Source organism: Macaca nemestrina, chromosome 14, assembly GCF_043159975.1.
Source record: "Macaca nemestrina isolate mMacNem1 chromosome 14, mMacNem.hap1, whole genome shotgun sequence".
Taxonomy (NCBI): Eukaryota; Metazoa; Chordata; class Mammalia; order Primates; family Cercopithecidae; genus Macaca; species Macaca nemestrina.
The window spans coordinates 12,110,179-12,135,879 of record NC_092138.1 but is presented as its reverse complement, the minus strand read 5'-3'; the positions used below and the strand labels follow the sequence as shown (position 1 = coordinate 12,135,879).

General features: G+C 48.1%; 1 protein-coding gene across 2 annotated transcripts in view; it reads right to left on the bottom strand.

The window, feature by feature from the left end:
* LOC105498762 (golgi membrane protein 1) overlaps positions 1-25,701 on the bottom strand; it is a 76,271-nt gene that overhangs the window by 11,222 nt on the left and 39,348 nt on the right. For both annotated transcript variants that reach the window (XM_011771089.2, XM_071077601.1), the window contains exons 4-6: positions 14,398-14,452; positions 8,335-8,437; positions 3,124-3,253 (exon numbers count right to left, since the gene is read on the bottom strand). In XM_011771089.2, the coding sequence (XP_011769391.2) occupies positions 3,124-3,253; positions 8,335-8,437; positions 14,398-14,452 (288 nt within the window). The remainder of the gene's footprint in view (positions 1-3,123; positions 3,254-8,334; positions 8,438-14,397; positions 14,453-25,701) is intronic.

Genomic DNA, 25,701 nt, shown 5'->3' with positions numbered 1-25,701 from the left:
GGAACGTAAGACTTCGAGTTTTCAGTTCCTCACGTGAGAAGCTTACAAGTTACCACTCAGTCCTAACAACAAGTAAAAAGCTAAACAGACTGAAAAGTTACCAGCTCTTCTTGGATCCATAGGAGAGGTGAGGACAGAGTGTAAATCACTGTCCTCAAGCCTGGAGACAGGGTCCAATACGGTGAGTCCCGGCTCACCAGGACAGGCTTGGGCAGACGTCACCGAGGGAACTGGTGTTGGGGTGGGAGAGCCTGACCTGTCATGTATGAACTGTTTGAGGCTCAGTGTGGATGAGTCTGAGAGTTAAAAACCTGCCCCAGCTGGGTGTGGTGGCTCATGCCTGTAATTCCAGTACTTTGGGAGGCTGAGATGGGCTGATCCCCTGAGGTCGGGAGTTCGAGACCAGCCTGACCAACATGGAGAAACCCGAGATCTACTAAAAATACAAAATTAGTCAGGTGTGGCAGTGCATGCCTGTAGTCCCAGCTACTCAGGAGACTGAGGCAGGAGAATTGCTTGAACCCGGGAGGCAGAGGTTGCGGTGAGCCAAGATTGCGCCACTGCACTCCAGCCTGGGCAACAAGAGCGAAACTCCAACTCAAAAAGAAAGAAAGAAAAAAAAAGTAAAAAAGCTGCCCCAGTCGTAAAGGGCTCCCATACTTACAAGTTTTACCCCTAGGAGCTCAACCAGGCTCTCAGTAAATATCAGAGAAAAATTGGCTTGTGCTTCCAGCAGGTGGCCGGAGAAAGGAACCACTCTGAAACAGGCCACAGAGCTCTGTTCTCCTTAACCAGGCTGGCCCTCAGGAGGAGTGTATTACCCAGAGCCCCTGCTGGGATATTATCAGAGCCTAACTGACCTGGGGGAATGAAACACCCAACTCCAGTAAGCTCTAGACTTCCACATGGGAGAAGGAAGCTACTCAACTCCAGCGCATTCTAGCCACTCTGTCCCACTGGGGTAGGGAGTGGGTACTAAGCAGCATAGGGGACATACACAGCCAAGGGACTCAGGCTCACTGAAAACCCTCATACTTACAGCACACTGATTTTTGACAAAGGTGCCAAGACAATTCAGTGGGGGAAAAGCAGTCTTTCTTTCAACAAGTGATACTGAGACAACTTGATATCCACACACACACAAGAATGAAGCGGGAGCTCTACCTCACACCATATGCAAGAATTAAATTAACTGAAAATGAATCATAGGCCTAGATGTAAGAACTAAGAATGATAAAACTCTGAGAAGAAAATGCAACAGGAAATCTTCAAGACCTCGGGTCAAAGTGTTCCCAGATACACCACCAAGAACACACAACAAAAGAAAAAACAAATACAATGGATTTTGTCAAAATTAAGAACTTTTGTGCTTCAACTAAACACCAGCAAGAAAGTGAAAAACCCCACAGAATTGAAAAAAAAAAAAAAAACTTGCAAATCATATGTCCATTATATCTTTAGTAAAATAGATTCTAAAAACTTACAACTCAAAAATAACTCAATTAAAAAATGAGCAAAGGACCTGAATAGACATTTCTCCAAAGAAGATATACAAATGGCCAGTGAAGCATGTGAAAAGATGCTCAGTATCATTAGGGATATCATAGTTATTAGGGAAATGCAAACCCAAACGACAATAAGCTACCACTCCACACCTGCTAGGAAGGGTATCATGAAAAAGGTAGTATCAAGGGTTGGCAAGGATGTGAAGAAACTGGAGCCCTCATAAACTGCTGGTGGGAGTGGAAAATGGTATGGCCACTTTGGAAGAAGTCTGGGAGTTTCTCAATAGGTTAAATATAGATTATCATATAACCCAGCAGCTCTACTCCTAGGTAATATCCAAGAGATATGAAAACATATGACCACACAAAAGCTTCATGTTCATACGGCATTATTCATAATAGCCAAAATGTGGAAACACTCCAAATGCCCATCAACTGATGACGAATAAACCACATGTGGTCCATCCACAGGATGGATTAATCAGCCACTGAAGGGAATGCAGTACTGATGCATGCTGCAACCCTGATGAGCCCTGAAGCATTTATACTCAGTCAAAGCAGCCAGACAGGCCAGGCGCAGTGGCTCACGCCTGTAATCCCACCACTTTAGGAGGCTGAGGTGGGTGGATCACTTGAGGTCAGGCGTTCGAGACCAGCCTAGCCAACATGACAAAACCCCATCTCTACTAAAAGTACAAACGTTAGCCAGGCCTGGTGGTGGGTGCCTGTAACCCCAGCTACTCGGGAGGCTGAGGCAGGAGAATCGCTTGAACCTGGGAGGCGGAGGTTGCAGTGAGCCGAGATCACGCCACTGCACTCCAGCCTGGGCAACAGAACGAGATGCCCTCTCAAAAAAAAGCCAGACACAAAAGGCCACACATATATGATTCTATTGACAGGAAATTGTCCAGATGAGGCAAATCAAGAGACACAAAGTAAATTAGCAATTGGCTGTCTAAGGCTGTGGGGACTGAAGGTAAATGAAGAGAGAACTAAGAGATACAGAGTTTCTTTTGTGCCAATAAAAATGTTCTGAAATTGACTGTGGTGATGGCTGCATAATTTTGTGAATACACCCAGAACCCATGAATTGTAAATTTTCTATGAATCATAGGGAATGCAAATTATATCTTAATAAAGCTGCTATAGTTTTTTAAAAACCAACCAAAGATCACCCAGAAGGCTTCGAGCAGCAGCTTCGTGGGCTGTGCTCTGCACGGGAGGCAGAATGAGAGCACGAGACACGGAGCCGGCCAGACCTGAGGCCTTGATGGGCTCTACCACTGACCAGGTGGTGTGACGCTGCCACAGAACTTCACCCCTCCTGTGGGCCTGGGGTCCTCAAATCAGGAAAACAGCAACTCTTTCCCAGGCTGGCTGCGAGCTGTAAATACGATAATTCCCGTAAAGCCCTGAGCCTGGGAAGTGGGACTGGAGGCCAGCACCCTTGGTTAGGGTCCAGTCATCCCAGGACCAGGTTCTGCTTTGTTGTATCTCAGGGAGCCAAGCCCACAAGGGAGGGCAGAGTCTAGAGAAAGCCAGGCAGCACATAAAAGAAACAAAATGCTTCAGGATAGGGGTACCTTCTAGAAACTCTTGGCAAAAATTCCCCAGTTACCTGCTGTCTCTGGTCGTTGTTTTCACTCAGGTCTCTGGAAGCTACAGCTTCGTTCCCCTTTTTGGTGACCTCTTCTATTCGCTCCTCACACTGTTCCTTCACCTCCTTCATCTGACTGATGCACTGGCTCCTTTGGTGAGAGAAAGCAAAGGAAGGGCCTGATGTCTGTGGCTGTGTCTCTGCTGGACGGTGACATCCACTTCCATAAGAGACACGGACTGTCTTCCGGCTTCAGGCGCTTCATCTGAAGAGCGCGCTTAAGACAGGGCAACATGTGTGCGTTCAACGATTAAACAACTAAAAGAAACACACTAAAAATAATCATCCCATTGTTCTAAAGCAGTGAACTTTACTGATTAGGAAAAAAATTTTTTTTAACATACAATCTGTAGAATAAAAAAGTACATATATGTTTTGGTCTTCGTCCCTGGCTACTGCCACAGAGCTCTTAAAACCCTTGGAAGTTCCTGAGGGGGTATCTGGCTCGTCACAACCAGCCCCTCTGGACCAGACTTGAGTTTATACTAATGAGGGGTCTTGGGAGTGGGGAAGGATGGGCGTCAGAGAGTTTCAGGCGGAGGCTGACTGCCAGAAGAACCCGCCACATGTCTGGAAAGTTGGAACTTTCAGCTCCACCTCCTCCGGGGTGGGGAGAAGGACTGGAGATTGAGTTCAACCCCGTGGCTGACAGTTTTATCAATCATGCTATATAAAAGACTCAGACAAACTCCGGACCACAAGGCTTAGGGAGCTTTCGGGCTGGGGAATATCATGATGCACTGGATGGGAATGGCTGACTCCACGGGGCGGCCGCTCCTGTCCCCCCCATGGCACCAGCCCTCACCTTAGGACTCTACCACTGGGCTGTTGTGCAGAAGTCAAAACAGCTTTCCTGAATTCCGTGACAGTCATTCTGGCAAATGATCAAACCTGAGGGGGTGGTAGGTAATCCTAAAGCTGTGGCCAGCCAGGCAGAAATGAGGGGGGCTGGGGGACACGTGGGACTTGTGGCTGGCATCTGAAGTGGGAGCAGGCGTGTGGGGTGGAGCCCCTTAACCCGGGGGTCTGTGCTAAGTGGGGAGTATCAAAACTTGAACTGGAGGACACTCAGCTGAATTGTTGTTGCATTGCTTCAGCTTTCTGCCTGGAATTTATTTGAAGAGCATTTCGACAAGTGCCAGAGCTATGAAGTAATTAGGAGAATTACCCACTCATTTTGTAAATAAGAATGCTAAGGGGTGACACGGTTGTCTGGCACGGACCAGGGTCAGAGACAGGCGGAAACCGAAGCCAGACTCCAGGGCACTTTCCTGTCGTGCTCTCTCTACCACACAGCTCGCCTTTTCTGAGTCGCAGGCATTTCAGAGCCAAATGTGAGTGAGGACCACACTCAACCTCTGACTCTTGGAATATACCCTTCAGTGCAAAGCACCATGGGGTCACAATGTACCACACACGGAGAAGAGGACCAGGTGCTGCGGAAACAATGCAGTGCAGAGTTCCTGACCTGGGACAGCTGAGAGATCAGGTGAAAATTTCATTTAAATACAATGCTCACAAACATACAAGCCACAGGTGGTAGACTAGTGCACAGGAGCCGAAACAGAGCGAACAAAAAGCTGTCTGTATACTGTAGAACTGAATGAGCAGGTCATTTGCTATCCCTGAACCTTTAAACCTGCAAAGGGGAAGTACTGGTTGCCCCAGCTCCCAGCCCCGCTAAAATCAAGTACAAAGAGCCTTTATCTCCCAGCCTTGCAGATGAAGTGCGGCTTTCCACGTTCCAGCTTGAGAGCCAGGAGCCGAACTACCTCCATCCTCAATTCTGAGACAAAGGTCATGCAGATTGTGATAGCGTTTCTTCCTGAAGACTCAGGTTGGCTTTTTCTTACACGTAACTGGCAAATATTCCAGCACTAACTGGAGCTAAATTGGAGAGAAATACAGGACTTGGCCACTAGTGATTATTCTAACTGGGGCAACTGATGGCCAGAGTACCACTGATGGAACGTGTTCACTACAAGGATCTATGGGGGCAGGTGATTCCATCACCCAGGGCACCGACCATCACTGTATTACTTTACGTTCCAGTATCAACACTGGAAACTGTCTCCTCATAGCAGGGAGATGAGATGGCGAGTGGTTCATCTCATGTGCTGACTCCAGGTGTTTCAGGGAGAAAGAACGCAAGGCTATTTTCAGATGGAGAGCAGTGATTGCTTAGCGATGCCTGCCACAGGTGTAGGAGAGTAAAAAGTGGGATGTGTGCTGGCTGATTCAAACAGAAAGAACGCTAAGAACACTACCTTGTACATCAGGAAACCTGGCCTTTCCATCAGCTTTTGTGTTCTTGGCACTGCCTTCTATAGAAGGATTAGACCAGACAGGATGTTTTAAGGGAGGGAGTGCAGAATTAAGGGAGGGCCCGAAGAATTTGCACAAATTGCACACTTTAGGCAGGTGTCCATTTATAAGTTTGCTGACAAAGTGTTCGTACTTTGTATCAGATTCTCTCAAAGGGCCTATAAACCAAAGAAAGTTAAGAATAACTAGCTCTTTTTTGCTTCCAACACTCCACGAACATTATCCCTGGGAAGCATCGCATATCTGGTACAGGGCCTTGGGCACAAGCAGTGAAACAGACGCAGCCAGAAAGAGCTTTCAATCTAGGTATCGACCTGCCAGGAGCAAAAGGAGTGCATCCTACAAGTGTCTCCAGCCCAGCTTAGAGGTGTCCACCCATCGCCTGGGCCCAAGCTCTCCTACATGGGGAGCAGAGATTCCTTCTTTGTCACTGGGCTCTGATTTCCAGCTAGGTCAAAACCTTCTGGGGCAACATTTATCAAGTGAGGCCATTTGTGGCTTTTTATGTTTCAATCTATATGAGGGAAATATTTGTATTAAGGTGTCTTTAAGGATGAATAAGAAGACTGAGGTACTTCATTTCTGTCTAAATGCAATTCTTTAATTATCAGCCTAACTCAAGGTTTCTCAGCCTTAGCACTGTATATGTTTTAGGCCAGATAAAACGTGACTGTGGGAAGCTGTCTTGTGGATTATAGGATGTTTAGCAGTGTGCCTGGCTTCTACCCACTAGATGCCAGCAGCAGCCTCCTTGTAAGCCGTGACAGACGAAAATGTCTCCAAACATTGCCAAAGGCCTATTGGGACAAGACTTCCCCCACATGAGAACCACTGGCATAGCTGAATAAGGTTCCACACACGAGTGACAATCACATTTCCCTTCTACTGACTGGCTGCTCATGTCCTCTACAGAGACGTGTACATGGGGCTTCATGTTTTCAGTTGTACATGGTTATAAAGTTAGTAGGAAGATATTACGGCAGGTGGACAATGTTTTGGAGGAACATGGAAATCCCCAAGAACGCAATGCATGTGAGACAACTGATTCTCCCAGGTTGCTGGTGACCATGCAGACGGCTCAAATCCTTTCAGAATGCAATTTGACAATTCACACCCAGCAACAGGCTAAACTACAGATGAGCCTTTTAGAAGGAAATAATCCAAAATAGTAATTTTTAAAAGACAGGAGCTATATGGATGTTTTAAATATAATCCAAGTAATATACTTTTTTAAATTTAAAAATTAAAAAATAAGAGGCTGGCTGGGCGCAGTAGCTCACACCTGTAATCCCAGCACTTTGAGAGGCCAAGGCGAACGGATCACTTGAGGTTAGGCGTTTGAGAACAGCCTGGCCAATATGGTGAAACCCCATCTCTACTAAAAATACCAAAATTAATCAGGTGTGGTGGCGCGTGCCTGTAATCCCAGCTACTCAGGAGACTGGGGCAGGAGAATCACTTGAACCCAGGAGGCAGAGGTTGCAGTGAAGCGAGATCGCGCCACTGCACTCCAGCCTGGGAAACCAGAGCAGCGAAACTCCATCTCCAAAAAAAAAAAAGATCCTATAGCTAATGTGTTGTCATTATTTAGGAGAAAAATTATGGCAATGGATATTTTTATCCTTAAAATCCCTTTTTATCATTGTATATCTACCTAATTTTGCTTTAAAAATAAAATTTTTGTGGCCGGGTGCAGTGGCTCACACCTGTAATCCCAGCACTTTGGGAAGCCGAGGGGGGCAGATCATGAGGTCAGGAGTTTGAAACCAGCCTGACCAATGACACGGTTTTAGTAGAAACCCCGGGTATTGTGGCAGACACCTGTAATCCCAGCTACTCAGCAGGCTGAGGCAGAAGAACTGCTTGTATCTGGGAGGTGGAGGTTGCAGTGAGCTGAGATTGCACTGCTGCACTCCATCCAGCCTGGGGGACAGAGTGAGACTCCATCTCAAAAAAAAAAAAAAAAAAATATATATATATATATATATACACACACACACACACACATATATACACACACATATATATACACATATACACACACACATACATAATACAAGTAAGTAAAAGAATGATTAAATTTTTTTGATGATGACTGCAATTAAGTAAACATTCGTGTGAACTTGGGCATGGACTGGATAGAGTTAAGTCAAAGGGAAAAGGGCAGTCATGAGGGCTGGGCTGTGGGTGGCTGGTTCTCTCTGAATCCCAAACTGCCTACACATTAGCTGTATTGTTTTTATGAGGGAAAAAAGTGGAAAAAATAAACACAACCTTATCCTGTGACCTGTAAGCTGGTTTTTACTATCTTCCCACGGGGCTTAGCTCACTTTTCAATAGTTTAATATTGCTTGGCTTTGATTATAAAAGTACTCCATTCTCACTGTACTTAATGCAAAAATTTGGAAAATCACTGAAAAGTCTTAAAAAAAACCCAAAATGCCCACACCGTGATCACCAGGCAATAAACTATTACTATACCAATATTTTGCCAAAATGTCTTTTAGTCCACGAATCTGATTTAGCTCACGTGGGCACCTGTGAAACACATTTTTAAAGCTTTATGTTGTTGACTTCACCAGTACACCTGTGCCTGACAGAGGTTTTAAGTTACATTTTAAGACATGCTGAGAAATTCGTTTCCTGCTGAGAGCTGGCCTCCTTGTGCGTTTGTGCAGGACATGAATCCGAGAGGGGCCCGGGGGCCCGTGCCTTTCTCAGTCCTGCATGGAGCAGAAGGTGCATGCTCTATCATAGGTTACGTCTCCATCCGCCACCCTCAGCTTAACCCCCTGCCCCCGGTGGCGGGCACCCTGTACTGTGGCACGCACTCTGAGGTGCACTTACAGGTCGTAGGAGAACTTCCTCTCCAGGTTGGTCTGGTTCTTCTGAAACTGGAGAACATCCTGCTGCAGCCTGCCGTAATTCCTCTGCAGGGTCTTCAACTGGTCTACACCAAGGGGACAAGGAATTGCACAGGTTACTGGCACAATAATGTCATGCATTCATTCAAAATATGACAGAGGCAGACTCACACATCAGACCATAAACGGCAAGGACAGAGCAGGACAAAGGAGGGGACGGACAAAAAGCTGAAAACACAGCCCCTCCCCACAGTCACTACACCCCAGCCGTGGAGAGAGCCGTGGAGAGAGCTCCGGAAGAGCAGCAACCCGGAAGAACCTGCGTCTTCATCCTTTTCCAAACGTCTCTCTTAAAGCTCCCTTTTGGCCGCTAGCCTTTAACGTATATCGGAAGCTTCTATGTGCCTGGTCTCTTTCGTAGACATCATAAGCCCCGAGCTGTCCCCAAAGGTCACACATTCCACCCTGCCCTCATCCCCAGCCGACTCATCCTTCCATCTATAAAACACTGATTTTTGACGTTTGGTCAGATAAGCAGCCACTCCTGCTGACACCCTGCCCTCGGCCACCAGGCTACCCGCCAGCATCCTCCCTCCAGTCATTTATTCACAGCCAAGCCACTCTCCAAGGCCCTGTGCCCATTTAATCGCCCAACGCTCTCATCAGGGAAACAGCGGCTTTCAGGAAATTAATCAGCGCCACCCCTGCTGCCCTGATGACTCGGCTCACAAAAGAGCCCCAGTGGGCAAAGGGCCGAAACTGGGGCAGAGGGGAGGGCAGCTACCAGGGGGATACCAGAGTGGACAGGAGCAGCAGCCAGGCCCGGACACAGCCGGGACACACAGGCCAGGACATATGTAGGCATCCCCGAGGTGTGCCCTCACAACACTAGACCTACAACAGTCTCAGGTGGAAAATGAAGTGAAATAAAACAGAAGGATTCTGTGAATTATGACACACAACACGGACTCATCCCAAAAGCCTGCACGTGATACCGTCAAGAGACAAAGCTGTGGTGAAGAGAACAGCTGGGTGGGAGCTGGGCCCAGAGAGAGAGGGGACTGGTGACTTCGGCATGGGTGAGGGGTCCTGGAGTGGCAGGCAGGTGCCATGTTGACTGCAGTGGTGATCCGCGAGACCTTGTTAGGACTTACCCAACTGTACCCACGAGGGGTAAATGTTCTTGTATATAAACAATACTTCAATATGCCTAACTGAACACACCCCCCAATTCAACTAAGCATGAGACAACAGAATGCAATTCAGCAGTCAAAGAAATGAATGACTTGTATCACAATGGCATGGACCAACCGCAAATAACTATGCTGAGTGAGAGAAGCCAGGCAAAAAATGATACAGATGGCCTGATGCCATCTGTATGCATGCACCCAATTATTATTCTTTTTTAATTCTACTTTAAATTCTAGGGTACATGGGCACAACGTGCAGGTTACATATGTATACATGTGCCATGTTGGTGTGCTGCACCCATTAACTCGTCATTTACAATAGGTATTTCTCTTAATGCCATCCCTCTCCCCCTCCCCCCACCCCACAACAGACCCCAGTGTGTGATGTTCCCCACCCTGTGTCCAAGCGTTCTCATTGTTCAATTCCCACCTATGAGTGAGAATATGCAGTATTTGGTTTTCCGTCCTTGTGATCGTTTGCTCAGAATGATGGTTTCCAGCTTCATCCATGTCCCTACAAAGGACGTGAACTCATCCTTTTTTATGGCTGCACAGTATTCCATGGTGCATATATGCCACATTTTCTTAATCTAGTCTATCATTGATGGACATTTGGGTTGATTCCAAGTCTTTGCTATTGTGACTAGTGCCACAATAAACATATGTGTGCATGTGTCTTTACAGTAGCATGATTTATAATCCTTTGGGTATATACCCAGTAATGGGATCGCTGGGTCAAATGGTATTTCTAGTTCTAGATCCTTGAGGAATCACCGCACTGTCTTCCACAATGGTTGAACTAGTTTACACTCCACCAACAGCATAAAAGCGTTCCTATTTCTCCACATCCTCTCCAGCACCCGTTGTTTCCTGACTATTTAATGATCGCCATTCTAACTGCTGTGAAATGGTATCTCATTGTGTTTTTGATTTGCATTTTTCCGATGACCAGTGATGATGAGCATTTTTTCATGTGTCTGTTGGCTGCATAAATGTCTTCTTTTGAGAAGTAGACACTTCAAATCCTTTGCCCACTTTTTGATGGGATTATTTGATTTTTTTCTTCTAAATTTGTTTAGGTTCTTTGTAAGTTCTGGATATCAGCCGTTTGTCAGTTGGGTAGATTGCAAAGATTTTCTCCCATTCTGCAGGTTGCCCGTTCACTCTGATGGTAGTTTCTTTTGCTGTGCAGAAGCTCTTTAGTTTAATTAGATCCCATTTGCCTATTTTGGCTTTTGCTGCCATTGCTTTTGGTGTTTTAGTCATGAAGTCCTTCCCCATGCCTATGTCTTGAATGGAATTGCCTAGGTTTTCTTCTAGAGTTTTTATGGCTTTAGGTCTAAGATTTAAGTCTTTAATCCATCTTGAATTAATTTTTGTATAAGATGTAAGGAAGGGATCCAGTTTCGGCTTTCTACATATGGCTAGCCAGTTTTCCCAGCGCCATTTATTAAATAGGGAATCCTTTCCCCATTTCCTGTTTTTGTCAGGTTTGTCAAAGATCAGATGGCTGTAGATATGTGGTATTATTTCCAAGGGCTCTATGCTGTTCCATTGGTCTATACCTCTGTTTTGGTACCAGTACCATGTTGTTTTGGCTACTGTAGCCTTGTAGTATAGTTTGAAGTCAGGTAGCATTAATGCCTCCAGCTTTGTTCTTTTGGCTTAGGATTGACTTGGCAATGCAGGCTTTTTGGTTCCATATAAACTTTAAAGTAGTTTTTTCCAATTCTGTGAAGAAAGTCATTGGTAGCTTGATGGGGATGGCAATGAATCTATAAATTACCTTGAGCAGTATGGCCATTTTCACGTATTGATTCTTCCTATCCATGAGCATGGAATGTTCTTCCATTTGTTTGTGTCCTCTTTTATTTCACTGAGCAGTGGTTTGTAGTTCTCCTTGAAGAGGTCCTTCACATTCCTTGTAAGTTAGATTCCTAGGTATTTTATTCTCGTTGAAGCAATTTTGAATGGGAGTTCACTCATGATTTGGCTCTCTGTCTGTTATTGGTGTATAGGAATGCTTGTGGTTTTTGCACATTGATTTTGTATCCTGAGACTTTGCTGAAGTTGCTTATCAGCGTAAGGAGATTTTGGGCTGAGATGATGGGGTTTTCTAAATATACAATCATATCATCTGCAAACAGGGACGATTTGACTTCCTCTTTTCCTAACTGAATACCCTTTCTTTCTCCTGCCTGACTGCCCTGGCCAGAACTTCCAACACTATGTTGAATAGGAGTGGTAAGAGAGGGCATCCCTGTCTTGTGCCAGTTTTCAAAGGGAATGCTTCCAGTTTTTGCCCATTCACTATGATATTGGCTGTGGCTTTGTCATAAATAGCTCTTATTATTTTGAGATACGTCCCATCAATACCTAGTTTATTGAGAGTTTTTAGCATGAAAAGCGGTGGAATTTTGTCAAAGGTCTTTTCTGCATCTATGGAGATAATCATGTGGTTGTCTTTGGTTCTGTTTATATGCTGGATTACGTTTACTGATTTGCATATGTTGAACCAGCCTTGCAGCCCAGGGATGAAGCCAACTTGATCGTGGTGGATAAGCTTTTTGATGTGCTGCTGGATTCGGTTTGCCAGTACTTTATTGAGGATTTCTGCATCGATGTTCATCAGGGATATTGGTCTAAAATTCCCTTTTTTTGTTGTATCTGTCAGGCTTTGGTATGAGGATGACGTCGGCATCATAAAATGAGTTAGGGAGGATTCCCTCTTTTTCAATTGATTGGAATAATTTTAGAAAGAATGGTACCAGCTCCTCTATGTACCTCTGGTAGAATTCGGCTGTGAATCCGTCTGGTCCTGGACTTTTTTGGTTGGTAGGCTATTAATCATTGTCTCAATTCCAGAACCTGTTATTGGTCTATTCAGGGATTCAGCTTCTTCCTGGTTTAGTCTTGGGAGGGTGTATGTGTCCAGGAATTTATCCATTTCTTCTAGATTTTCTAGTTTATTTGGGTAGAGGTGTTTATAGTACTTTCTGATTGTAGTTTGTGTTTCTGTGGGATCGGTGGTGATATCCCCTTTATCATTTTTTATTGCGTCTATTTGATTCTTCTCTCTTTTCTTCTTTATTAGTCTTGCTAGCAGTCTATCAATTTTGTTGATCTTTTCAAAAAACCAGCTCCTTGATGCATTGATTTTTTGAAGGGTTTTTTGTGTCTCTATCCCCTTCAGTTCTGCTCTAATCTTAGCTATTTCCTGCCTTCTGCTGGCTTTTGAATGTGTTTCCTCTTGCTTCTCTAGTTCTTTTAACTGTGATGTTAGGGTGTCTATTTTAGATCTTTCCTGCTTTCTCCTGTGGGCATTTAGTGCTATAAATTTCCCTCTGAACACTGCTTTGTGTCCCAGAGATTCTAGTATGTTGTGTCTTTATTCTCACTGGTTTCAAAGAACATCTTTATTTCTGCCTTCATTTTGTTATTTACCCAGTAGTCATTCAGGAGCAGATTGTTCAGTTTCCATGTAGTTGAGCGGTTTTGATTGAGTTTCTTAGTCCTGAGTTCTAGTTTGATTGCACTGTGGTCTGAGAGACAGTTTGTTATAATTTCTGTTCTTTTACATTTGCTGAGGAGTGCTTTACTTCCAACTATGTGGCCAATTTTGGAATAAGTGTGACGTGGTGCTGAGAAGAATATATTCTGTTGATTTGGGGTGGAGAGTTCTGTAGATGTCTATTAGGTCCGCTTGGTGGAGAGCTGAGTTCAATTCCTGGATATCCTTGTTAACTTTTTGTCTCTTTGATCTGTCTAATGTTGACAGTGGGGTGTTAAAGTCTCCCATTATTATTGTGTGGGAGTCTAAGTCTCTTTGTAGGTCTCTAAGGACTTGCTTTATGAATCTTGGGCATGCATCCAATTATTTAAAATGCAAACTAGTCTACATGGCAGACCAGAGGCTGCCTGAGGAAAACGGATCACCACGGCACACAAGCAAACTTTTGGGGGTGATGAATATGTTCCCTGTGTTGACTTTGGTGGAGTTACTCGACATGTATGCTCTATCAAAACTGCTGTCCAACTGAACCTTTACGTGATACCCCCCTACCCTCAGCCCCGCAGCCAGGCAGCCTCTTCAACTCTGTGTAACCCTATGTTTCCCCCAAACACATTTCACAAAGTGACTCCTTTTCACATAAGACTTTCTAATATTCTTAGAACCTGACTTAGAACTAGAACTCTAAACCAGCAATGATCAAAAGAACTCTAATGCAAGTTGTATAGGGAATTTTTAACTTCCCAGTAGCCACACTTTTAGAGTAAAAATTATTCAACCCAACAGATGATGTAGCCCAACAGTATGGACCTGGCTGACCCTCCTGTCACAGAGGAAGGAGGAGCCCACCCCTCGACAAAGGACAGCACCCCATTTCCCGCCCCGTGGCTGCTTCAGAAGGACTCAAAGGAAAACCAGTCCCCAGCTGCCAAGTGGAGTCACAGGAGCAAAGAGGGGGAACTAAATTGTGCTGGTCAGGTTTTCCAAGTTTCATGCAATCGAAATTCAGCATGACCCAATTCACAGGTCACATGTATACCATGTGTATATGTAACAGAGCATGTGCCTGTCGTAAGTACTATTTCTATTTCTTAACACATTCATGAGTGACATTCTGAACTCTTCTGTATCTAACAGCTTGCAATGTATTTGGCAATATTGTTTTAAAAGGAAAAGTCTCTCAATGAGATAGAGTTAGGCAAAAAGAATAAAGATTGCTCAGTGACTCATGATACTATCTGCCATGAGATTATCATGGAGACCCACCTGGGCCTAGAGAAGAACGAGAGAAATAGAGCTTCCTCCTAAAAACAGCGCCTGGCGTGGAGGAGCGAGCGGAACTTACCTTGCAGCACTCGGATGAGCCTCTCGCCTGTGGTGATGTTATTCACCAACACCGCCTGCAAGGAAGATACACACGCATGAAACACCCAAACCAACACCTCAGCCTGACAGCCACATGCGATGGAAACCAAAGATGGGGCCGCCCTCCCCAACCCAGTGCCGCTGGCGCTCAGTGCTTGGCCTGGACCCTCCCGTGTCTGCTGCTGAAAAGGAACAGCCTGACCTAGAGATCAGCTCCCCACCGCCACCTCTGGACCCGAGCAAAAGCCAGCGGGTCCGGACTCCACTCCAGCCCAGGAAACGCAGCTCCTCCAGGAGAGCGCCAACCAGGCCCTGCTTCCTCCTGCCCGACACAGCGGAGGTTCTGGGCACCCAGAGGACCAATCAGCAACCTCACACCGCACCACACCGCCCACCACTCCACAGCAAACCACACCACACACACCACATCAAACCACACCACACACACACCATACCACACACACCACACAACGCACACCACTCCACACCAAACCACACCACACACACCACTCCACACCAAACCACACCACACACACCACTCCACACCAAACCACACCATACACACACCACACCGCCCACCACTCCACACCAAACCACACACCACTCCACACCAAACCACACCATACACACACTACACCGCACACCACTCCACACCAAACCACACCACACACACATCAAACCACACCACACACACACCACACCGCACACCACTCCACACCAAACCACACACACATCAAACCACACCACACACACACACCACACCGCACACCACTCCACACCAAACCACACCATACACACACCACACCACATACACCACACACCACACCGCACACCAGTCCACACCAAACCACACCACACACACACACACCACACACACACCACACACCGCACACCAGTCCACACCAAACCACACCACACACACATCAAACCACACCACACACACACCACACCGCACACCACTCCACACCAAACCACACCACACACACACCACACCACATACACCACACACCACACCGCACACCAGTCCACACCAAACCACACCACACACACACACACCACACACCGCACACCAGTCCACACCAAACCACACCACACACACATCAAACCACACCACACACACACCACACCACACACCGCACACCAGTCCACACCAAACCACACCACACACACATCAAACCACACCACACACACACCACACCACACACACACACCGCACCACACCGCCCACCACTCCACAGCAAACCACACCACACACACATCAAACCACACCACACACACACACCACACACACCACACACCGCACACCTCTCCACCACTCCACACCAAACCACACCACACACACACCACACCACACACACCACACACACACACCGCACCACACCGCCCACCACTCCACATCAAACCACACCACACACACACCACACCGCACACACCACACACCGCACACCACTCCACACCGCACACACCACACACACACCACACCACACACACGACACACCACTCCACACCAAACCACACCACGACACACATCAAACCACACCACACCACACACGACACACCTCACACCACTCCACACCAAACCACACCACGACACACACACCACATACACGACACACCTCACACCACACCAAACCACACCACACCACACCACACACACCAAACCACACCACGACACACCACACACAACACACCACACACACACCAAACCACACCACACCACGACACACACACCACACACACATCAAACCACACGACACACACCACACACACACCAAACCACACACCACACACCACACACGACACACCACACCAAACCACATACACACCACTCCACACCACCACATACACACCACACCACACACCACACCAAACCACACCACGCCATAACTCCACACCACACACACCACTCCACACCACCCACACCACTCCACACACCCCACACACACCACTCCACACCACACACACTACACACCACATGACTCCACACCACACAATACCAAACCACACCACACACACCAAACCACACCACGCCACAACACACCACGCACACCACTCCACACCACCCACACCACTCCACACACACCATTCCGCACCCCACACACACCACTCCACATCACACACACACCACACACACTACACACCATATGACTCCACACCACACCAGACCACACCACACACCACTCCACACCAAACCACACCACGCCACAACTCCACACCACACACACCACTCCACACCTAACCACACCACTTCACATCAAACCACACCACGACACACACCACCCACACTCCACCACACACACACCACTCCACACCACACACACACCACACCACACACCACTCCACATCACACACACCAAACCACACACACCACTCCACACCAAACCACATCACACCACACAACACACACATCACATACCACACCATACACTGCTCCACACAACACCACACCATGCCACTCCACACCAAACCACACACCACACTATGCCACACCACTCCACACAACACACACCACGGCACACACACAAAACCACAGCACACCATACACCACCACACACACACCACTTCACACCAAACCACACACACCACTCCACATACACACATCACACACTCCACACACACACCACTCCACACAACACGCCACACACCATTCCACACCAAACCACACCATACACCACTCCACACCCCACACAACACACCACACACACAACATACCACACATCAGACTGCTCCACTCCACACACATCACACTACTCCAAACACACCAAACCATACACATCACATACTGCTCCACACAACACCATACATCACACTGCTCTACACCACACATCACATACCATACCACACCAAACCAAACCACGCCACACCACACCACTCTACACCAAAGCACCCTACACCACACCGGCTCACACTGCATAGCTCCGCACCGCTCCACCCCACACCAGCTCACACTGCACAGCTCCACACCGCTCCACCCCACACCAGCTCACACTGCACAGCTCCGCACCGCTCCACCCCACACCAGCTCACACTGCATAGCTCCGCACCACTCCACTCCACACCAGCTCACACTGCACAGCTCCGCACCGCTCTACACCAGCTCACACTGCACGGCTCCGCACCGCTCCACACCAGCTCACACTGCACAGCTCCACACCGCTCCACACCAGCTCACACTGCACAGCTCCGCACCGCTCCACACCAGCTCACACTGCACAGCTCCGCACCACTCCAGCTCACACTGCACAGCTCCGCACCACTCCAGCTCACACTGCACAGCTCTGCACTCCACACCAGCTCACATGCACAGCTCCGCACCACTCCACACCACATCAGCTCACATGCACAGCTCCGCACCACTCCAGCTCACACTGCACAGCTCCACACCACCCCACACCAGCTCACACTGCACAGCTCCACACCACTCCACTCCACACTCCACACCAGCTCACGCTGCGCAGCTCCGCACCACCCCACACCAGCTCACACTGCACAGCTCCGCACCACTCCACACCACACCGGCTCACACGGCACAGCTCCGCACCACTTCACCCCACACCAGCTCACACTGCACAGCTCTGCACCACTCCAGCTCACACTGCACAGCTCTGCACTCCACACCAGCTCACATGCACAGCTCCGCACCACTCCACTCCACATCAGCTCACATGCACAGCTCCGCACCACTCCAGCTCACACTGCACAGCTCCACACCACCCCACACCAGCTCACACTGCACAGCTCCGCACCACTCCACACCACACCAGCTCACACTGCACAGCTCTGCACCACTCCACACCACACCAGCTCACACTGCACAGCTCCGCACCACCCCACACCAGCTCACACTGCACAGCTCCGCACCACTCCACACCACACCAGCTCACACTGCACAGCTCCGCACCACTCCACACCACACCAGCTCACACTGCACAGCTCTGCACCACTCCACACCACACCAGCTCACACTGCACAGCTCCGCACCACTTCACCCCACACCAGCTCACACTGCACAGCTCTGCACCGCCCCACACCAGCTCACACTGCACAGCTCCGCACTGCACCACTCCACACCAGCTCACACTGCACAGCTCTGCACCGCCCCACACCAGCTCACACTGCACAGCTCCGCACTGCACCACTCCACACCAGCTCACACTGCACAGCTCTGCACCGCCCCACACCAGCTCACATGCACAGCTCCGCACTGCACCACTCCACACCAGCTCACACTGCACAGCTCACCACTCCACTCCACGCCAGCTCACACTGCGCAGCTCCGCACCACCCCACACCAGCTCACACTGCACAGCTCCGCACCACTTCACCCCACACCAGCTCACACTGCACAGCTCCGCACCACTCCACTCCACACCAGCTCACACTGCACAGCTCTGCACCACCCCACACCAGCTCACACTGCACAGCTCCGCACCACTTCACCCCACACCAGCTCACACTGCACAGCTCTGCACCGCCCCACACCAGCTCACACTGCACAGCTCCGCACTGCACCACTCCACACCAGCTCACACTGCACAGCTCTGCACCGCCCCACACCAGCTCACACTGCACAGCTCCGCACTGCACCACTCCACACCAGCTCACACTGCACAGCTCTGCACCGCCCCACACCAGCTCACATGCACAGCTCCGCACTGCACCACTCCACACCAGCTCACACTGCACAGCTCACCACTCCACTCCACGCCAGCTCACACTGCGCAGCTCCGCACCACCCCACACCAGCTCACACTGCACAGCTCCGCACCACTTCACCCCACACCAGCTCACACTGCACAGCTCCGCACCACTCCACACCACACCAGCTCACACTGCACAGCTCTGCACCACTCCACACCAGCTCACACTGCACAGCTCCGCACCACTTCACCCCACACCAGCTCACACTGCACAGCTCCGCACCACTCCACACCACACCAGCTCACACTGCACAGCTCCGCACCACTCCACACCAGCTCACACTGCACAGCTCCACACCGCACCACTCCACACCAGCTCACACTGCACAGCTCCACACCACTCCACTCCACACTCCACACCAGCTCACACTGCACAGCTCCACACCACTCCACTCCACACTCCACACCAGCTCACGCTGCGCAGCTCCGCACTGCACCACTCCACGCCAGCTCACACTGCACAGCTCCGCACCACTTCACCCCACACCAGCTCACACTGCACAGCTCCGCACCACTTCACCCCACACCAGCTCACACTGCACAGCTCCGCACCACTCCACACCACACCAGCTCACACTGCACAGCTCTGCACCACTCCACACCAGCTCACACTGCACAGCTCCGCACCACTTCACCCCACACCAGCTCACACTGCACAGCTCCGCACCACTCCACACCACACCAGCTCACACTGCACAGCTCCGCACCACTCCACACCAGCTCACACTGCACAGCTCCACACCGCACCACTCCACACCAGCTCACACTGCACAGCTCCACACCACTCCACTCCACACTCCACACCAGCTCACACTGCACAGCTCCACACCACTCCACTCCACACTCCACACCAGCTCACGCTGCGCAGCTCCGCACCACCCCACACCAGCTCACACTGCACAGCTCCGCACCACTTCACCCCACACCAGCTCACACTGCACAGCTCCGCACCACTCCACACCACACCAGCTCACACTGCACAGCTCCGCACCACTTCACCCCACACCAGCTCACACTGCACAGCTCCGCACCACTCCACACCACACCGGCTCACACGGCACAGCTCCGCACCACTTCACCCCACACCAGCTCACACTGCACAGCTCTGCACCACCCCACACCAGCTCGCACTGCACAGCTCCGCACCGCTCCACTCCACTCACCACACCAGCTCACACTGCACAGCTCCGCACCGCACCACTCCACCCCACACCACACCAGCCCAGGTCTCCCTCGTTCAGAGCTCAAACTCCGAATTCCAGGTTGGCTAAAAAAGAAAAGGGAATGCAGTGGCCACTCCACTAACAAGACCTCTTGATGCATTTGAACTTCTGGCCTCCTCCTGTCCACCATAAGCTTAGGCACCGGAGGGTTTCACACACAGTCTCACCATGCTGGGAAAGTCAACAGCAGAGGAGGGCAGAAGCCACACAGAATCCAGATAACAACAAAGTGAAAAGGAGGAAGAGTGAGTGTCAAGGTCAGTGTAACAACTGGCCAATATGCCGTGACAAGTCACTTTATGCCAGGAGCTCTTCTAAGCCCTCCACATCTACTCGCTCTTTTATTTATTTATTTTTTATTTTTTTTTGAGACAGTTTTGCTCTGTCGCCAGGCTGGGGTGCAATGGCACAATCTCTGGCTCACTGCAGCCTCCACCTCCCGGGTTCAAGCAATTCTCCTGCCTCAGTCTCCCAAGTAGCTGGGAGTAGAGATGGGCGTTTCACCATGTTGGCCAGGCTGGTCTTGAACTTCTGACCTGAAGTGATTCGGCCGCCTTGGCCTCCCAAAGTGCTGGGATTACAGGCATGAGCCACTGCGTCCAGCCTCATTTATTCTTCTTGACAGTTATGTGAGGTAGTAGTATACTATCCCGTTTTCGGAAAAGGGAAACTGAGGCCCAGGCTCCTTAAATGGCTCACAGTCACCCACCTACTAAGAGGCAAAGCCAAACTCCAGCTCCAACAGACACGCTCCAGAGAGCAAGCTCTTCACAGCTACTTGCCAAATTGCTACAAACCCAAGCAGGACATCAACGTAGTGGGCTGCAGCTAATGCTAAAAACAAAAGCCTGAAAAAAGCGGGGAACAGAATGTTAAGTGTCAGAGTGCAGTGCACGGGAAAACGCCATCTTACAGACGAACACATACAGCATGTCCGTGTGCTGGGCACATGGCGAACATTTCTTACTGTGTCATCATCAAGAGTCTGCAAATACTCCACTACTTGACATGCTGCCCACAACGTGGAGACACATTTGTGTCCCATTCCTGCTTAGTGGTGGACGGTGACAAGCACAGCACCTCTTCCTCCTCTGGGAACTTTGTTTTCTCAGGCCTGGACAGAAACAAGGCTTAGGCAAACAACAGCCTTTTGGAGTAAGGTGCTTGTGAACACAGGGATGCATGCCCACAAATGAAATCGCATCAAACAAATCTGGTGTTTGGGAGCTCTGAGGACACGGAACGTTTCCTGGGGCAACAGCAGAGACGCTGTGGTGATAACACCTGTAAAGCCATCCCTCGGGGAAAGATCATCCGAATGGGTGTGTATAGGTATGCTATACTTCAGGGGTTTTGAGGGGAGAGAGAATAGGAAATGAAAGCAGGACCCACACAGTAGGAATGAGATTCTCGCAGCACCTGCTACTCTTGGAAAAAGCTCGCTCTGCATGAAAAGAGAAAAGATGACCATATGATCCAACAACCCACTTGTGGGTATGAACCCAGAAGCATTTAAAGCAGGATCCCCAAGAGACATCTGCACTCTCATGTTAGCTGCCACATCACTCACCATTACCAAGAGGCGAATGCAACCCAAGGGGTCACAGAGGAATGAATGGACAAGCAAAATGTGGCATACACATACAATGAAATATTACGCCACCTTTACAAAGAAGGAAATACCGACACATACTACAACATGGATGAATGCAGACAACATTACACTAAGTGAAAACATAAGCCAGTCATAGAAGGACAAATGCTATACGATTCCATTCATATGAAGTACCTAAAGTCATCAAAATCACAGAAACAAAATAGAAAGGTGGCTGTCCAGGGACAGAAGGGGGGGAGGGAAATTGGTGTTTAGTGAGCATCGAGGCCCAGTGTTACCGAATTAATTTCTAGAGATCTGTCGCACAACAACGTGAATATCCTTCACATCCCTGATCTGTACACTTAAATTTCCACCTTGCATTGGTATGAAAACCATGTTTCCTCTGGAAATCAGAGTGAAAACCGAACAGTTAAAAAAAAAAAAAAAAAAAAAAAAAAGAACACTTAAATAATTATACGGTGTTTACCCCCAGGGTTGATCTCCTGGGTAAATAATATCTTCCATATCTCCCGGGTTAATAATTTCTATAAAAATTATGGCAATTTGATGCATGCTTTTCCATCCATTCCCCTTAGCTCCCCTCCCCACCAAAATCACATTAGTGCTTGCAACTATCTGAGGGTTCAGATACTGCTGCAATTTGAAATATCTGAAGCTATTTCTGTCTCCAAGTGACTTTATTCTTCCAAAAAATATATATTTTTGTTATCTTCCCCCATCTACTTACTTATGCATGGAAAAATACAGCCTCCACTTAGGAAAATAAAAGAAGGATCATAAAATGCCATCAAGATCTTTTACATACAATTTTATATTTATAGAAATTTTGTTGAATCATTTTCAGGGAAACTATGAAAATGCTTCTTAGCTTCTTTTGGGATTCAACATATTATAAAGAAGAAAAAACTCTGAGTTCAACAAAATCATTTTTATTTTTGATTTTATATATATATATTTTTTGTGACGAAGTCTCGCTCTGTCGCCCAGGCTGGAGCGCAGTGGCATGATCTCGGCTCAAAGCAACCTCTGCCTCCTGGGTTCAAGCTATTCCCCTGCCTCAGCCTCCCGAGTAGTTGGGACTACAGGCTCGCGCCACCACGTCGGGCTAATTTTTTGTATTTTAATAGAGACAAGGTTTCACCATGTTGGCCAGGATGGTCTCCATCTCCCGACCTTGTGATCCACCCGCCTCAGCCTCCCAAAGTGCTGGGATTACAGGAGTGAGCCACTACGCCTGGCCAAAAAAATTTGAGACAGTCTCACTCTGTTGCCCAGGCTGCGGTGCAGTGGCACTATCACAGTTCAGTGCAGCCCCCAGCTCCTGTCCTCAAGTGATCCTCCTGCCTCAGCCTCCTGCAGCACTGGGATTATAGGAGTAAGCCACGGTGCCGGGCCATAATTCAACAAAATAGTTCTTAAATGAATTATATATTCTACTCTAAACAGCCAGGTTGTTTTTCACATATTGGTGCAGAGGGATTTTAGGGGTAGCTGTACTTCCTGGTGTTCACGAGCTGTTCCCTGAAAACACAGTCATAGACAAGGAGGCGATAAGCACCACCAGTAATTAACTGGAAACTAAACCTCAAAGAATCTGGGTGAATCACCCATGTACAAATTTAATATGACCATTCCATCCTGGGAAACATGTATATTTTGATCAAACATTTTCTGTATTAGATTCCTAGAAAAATAAGCTCAATATTTCATAATAAGTTTTCTTTTTTTTTTTTTTTCAGACGGAGTCTCCCTCTGTTGCCCAGGCTGGAGTGCAGTGGCGCAATCTCGGCTCACTGCAAGCTCCGCCTCCCAGGTTCACGCCATTCTCCTGCCTCAGCCTCCTGAGTAGCTGGGACTACAGGCGTCCACCACCATGCCTGGCTAATTTTTTTGCATTTTTAGTAGAGACGGGGTTTCACTGTGTTAGCCAGGATGGTCTCCATCTCCTGACTTCATGATCCGCTCGCCTCGGCCTCCCAAAGTGCTGGGATTACAGGCGTGAGCCACTGTACTCAGCCTCATAATAAGTTTTCAAGGCAACAAATCTATAATAAAGTATCACATTCTGAAAGCTCAATAAGATGTAATGACTAATTTTTAAAATACTAATATTTGAAAAGCTCACTTGGAAGCAGGATGCTGATCACATTGTAAAAAGTAGAAGGTGACTTTTAACTACTGTATTTGTTCGGCTCATTAAAATAACCAACCTGCTTTGAGGGCGTGGGTCCACCTTAATTTTCAGGGTTTCTTAAAAAGGACATTTATCTAACCCAAGTCAACCCCCTGCAATCAGATGCCTGGAAAACTACTTTGCACTGAAATTCCTGTTACTGCTTCAGAGTTACTCGTGCTACTGCCTTATAATGAAAAAGTTAATCTTAGTGACCTAGGAATGACATAAGAATGAAGGGAAGAATATCAAGTATTCATTGGAATCTTTTTACCTCTTACCAATTTCAAAATGGTGCTATCCAAAGCAGTGCTATTCAATAGAAATAAAATGTCAGTTGTACCTGGAAACTAAAAATTTTCTAATAGCCACATTCAATTAGGTAAAAAGAAACAGGTTGGGCAAAAGATTTGAATAGACACCTCCCTAAAGTAGACATATAAATGGCCAATATGTATATGAAAGATGCTCAACCTCATTAGTCACTAGTGAAATGCAAATCAAAATGAGAAGATGCCGCTTCACATCTATTGGTATGGCTGTAATTTCAAAAGAGGGGCCAGGCGCGGTAGCTCACGCCTGTAATCCCAGCACTCTGGGAGGCTGAGGTGGGCAGGTCACTTGAGGTCAGACCTGGCCAACACAGCAAAACACTGTCTCTACTAAAAATACAAAAATTTGCCAGGCATGGTGGTGTGCACCTGTAGTCCCAGCTACTTGGGAGAGTGAGGCAGGGGAATCATTTGAACCTAGGAGGCAGAGGTTGCAGTGAGCTGAGATCATGCCACTGCACTCCAGACTGGGCAACAGAGCAAGACTCCATCTCAAAAAAAATAGCCTGGGCAAGGTGGCGAGGTGGCTCACGCCTGTAATGCCAACACTTTGGGAGTCCGAGGCGGGCAGATCACCTGAGGTCAGGAGTTCAAGACCAGTCTGGCCAACATGGCAAAACCCCGTCTCTACTAAAAATACAAAAATTAGCTGGGTGTGGTGGCGGGCACTTGTAATCCCAGCTACTTGGGAGGCTGAGGTAGGGAGAATCACTTGAACCCAGGAGGCGGAAGCTGCAGTGAGCCAAGATCAAGCCATTGCCTTCCATGAGACTCTGTCTCGAAAAAAAATAAATACATAAAAATAAAATAAAAATAAAAAAGGAAAACAACAAGTGTTGACAAGAATGTGGAAAAGCTGGAGAGAAATTAGAACCCCCATATACAGCGGCTAAGAATGTAAAATGTAAAATGCAATCCCTATGAAAAAGTCTGTAAGTTTCTCAAAAAGTTCAGCACAGAGCTACCATATGACCCAACAATCCCATTTGTGGGTATACACCCAAGAGAAATGAAGACGTATCTCCACTCGAAAACCTGTCCACAAATGTTCACAGAATTATTTATGAAGGCCAAAAAGTGGTAACAATCCAAATGTCCATCAACATGTGAATGGATAAAGCAAACAGCTATATCCACATAAGGGAACAGCATTTGGCCACAGGAAAAAAGTATTACTGACACCTGCTACAACACGGATGAGGCTTGGAAACATACTAAGTGAAAGATGCCAGACACAA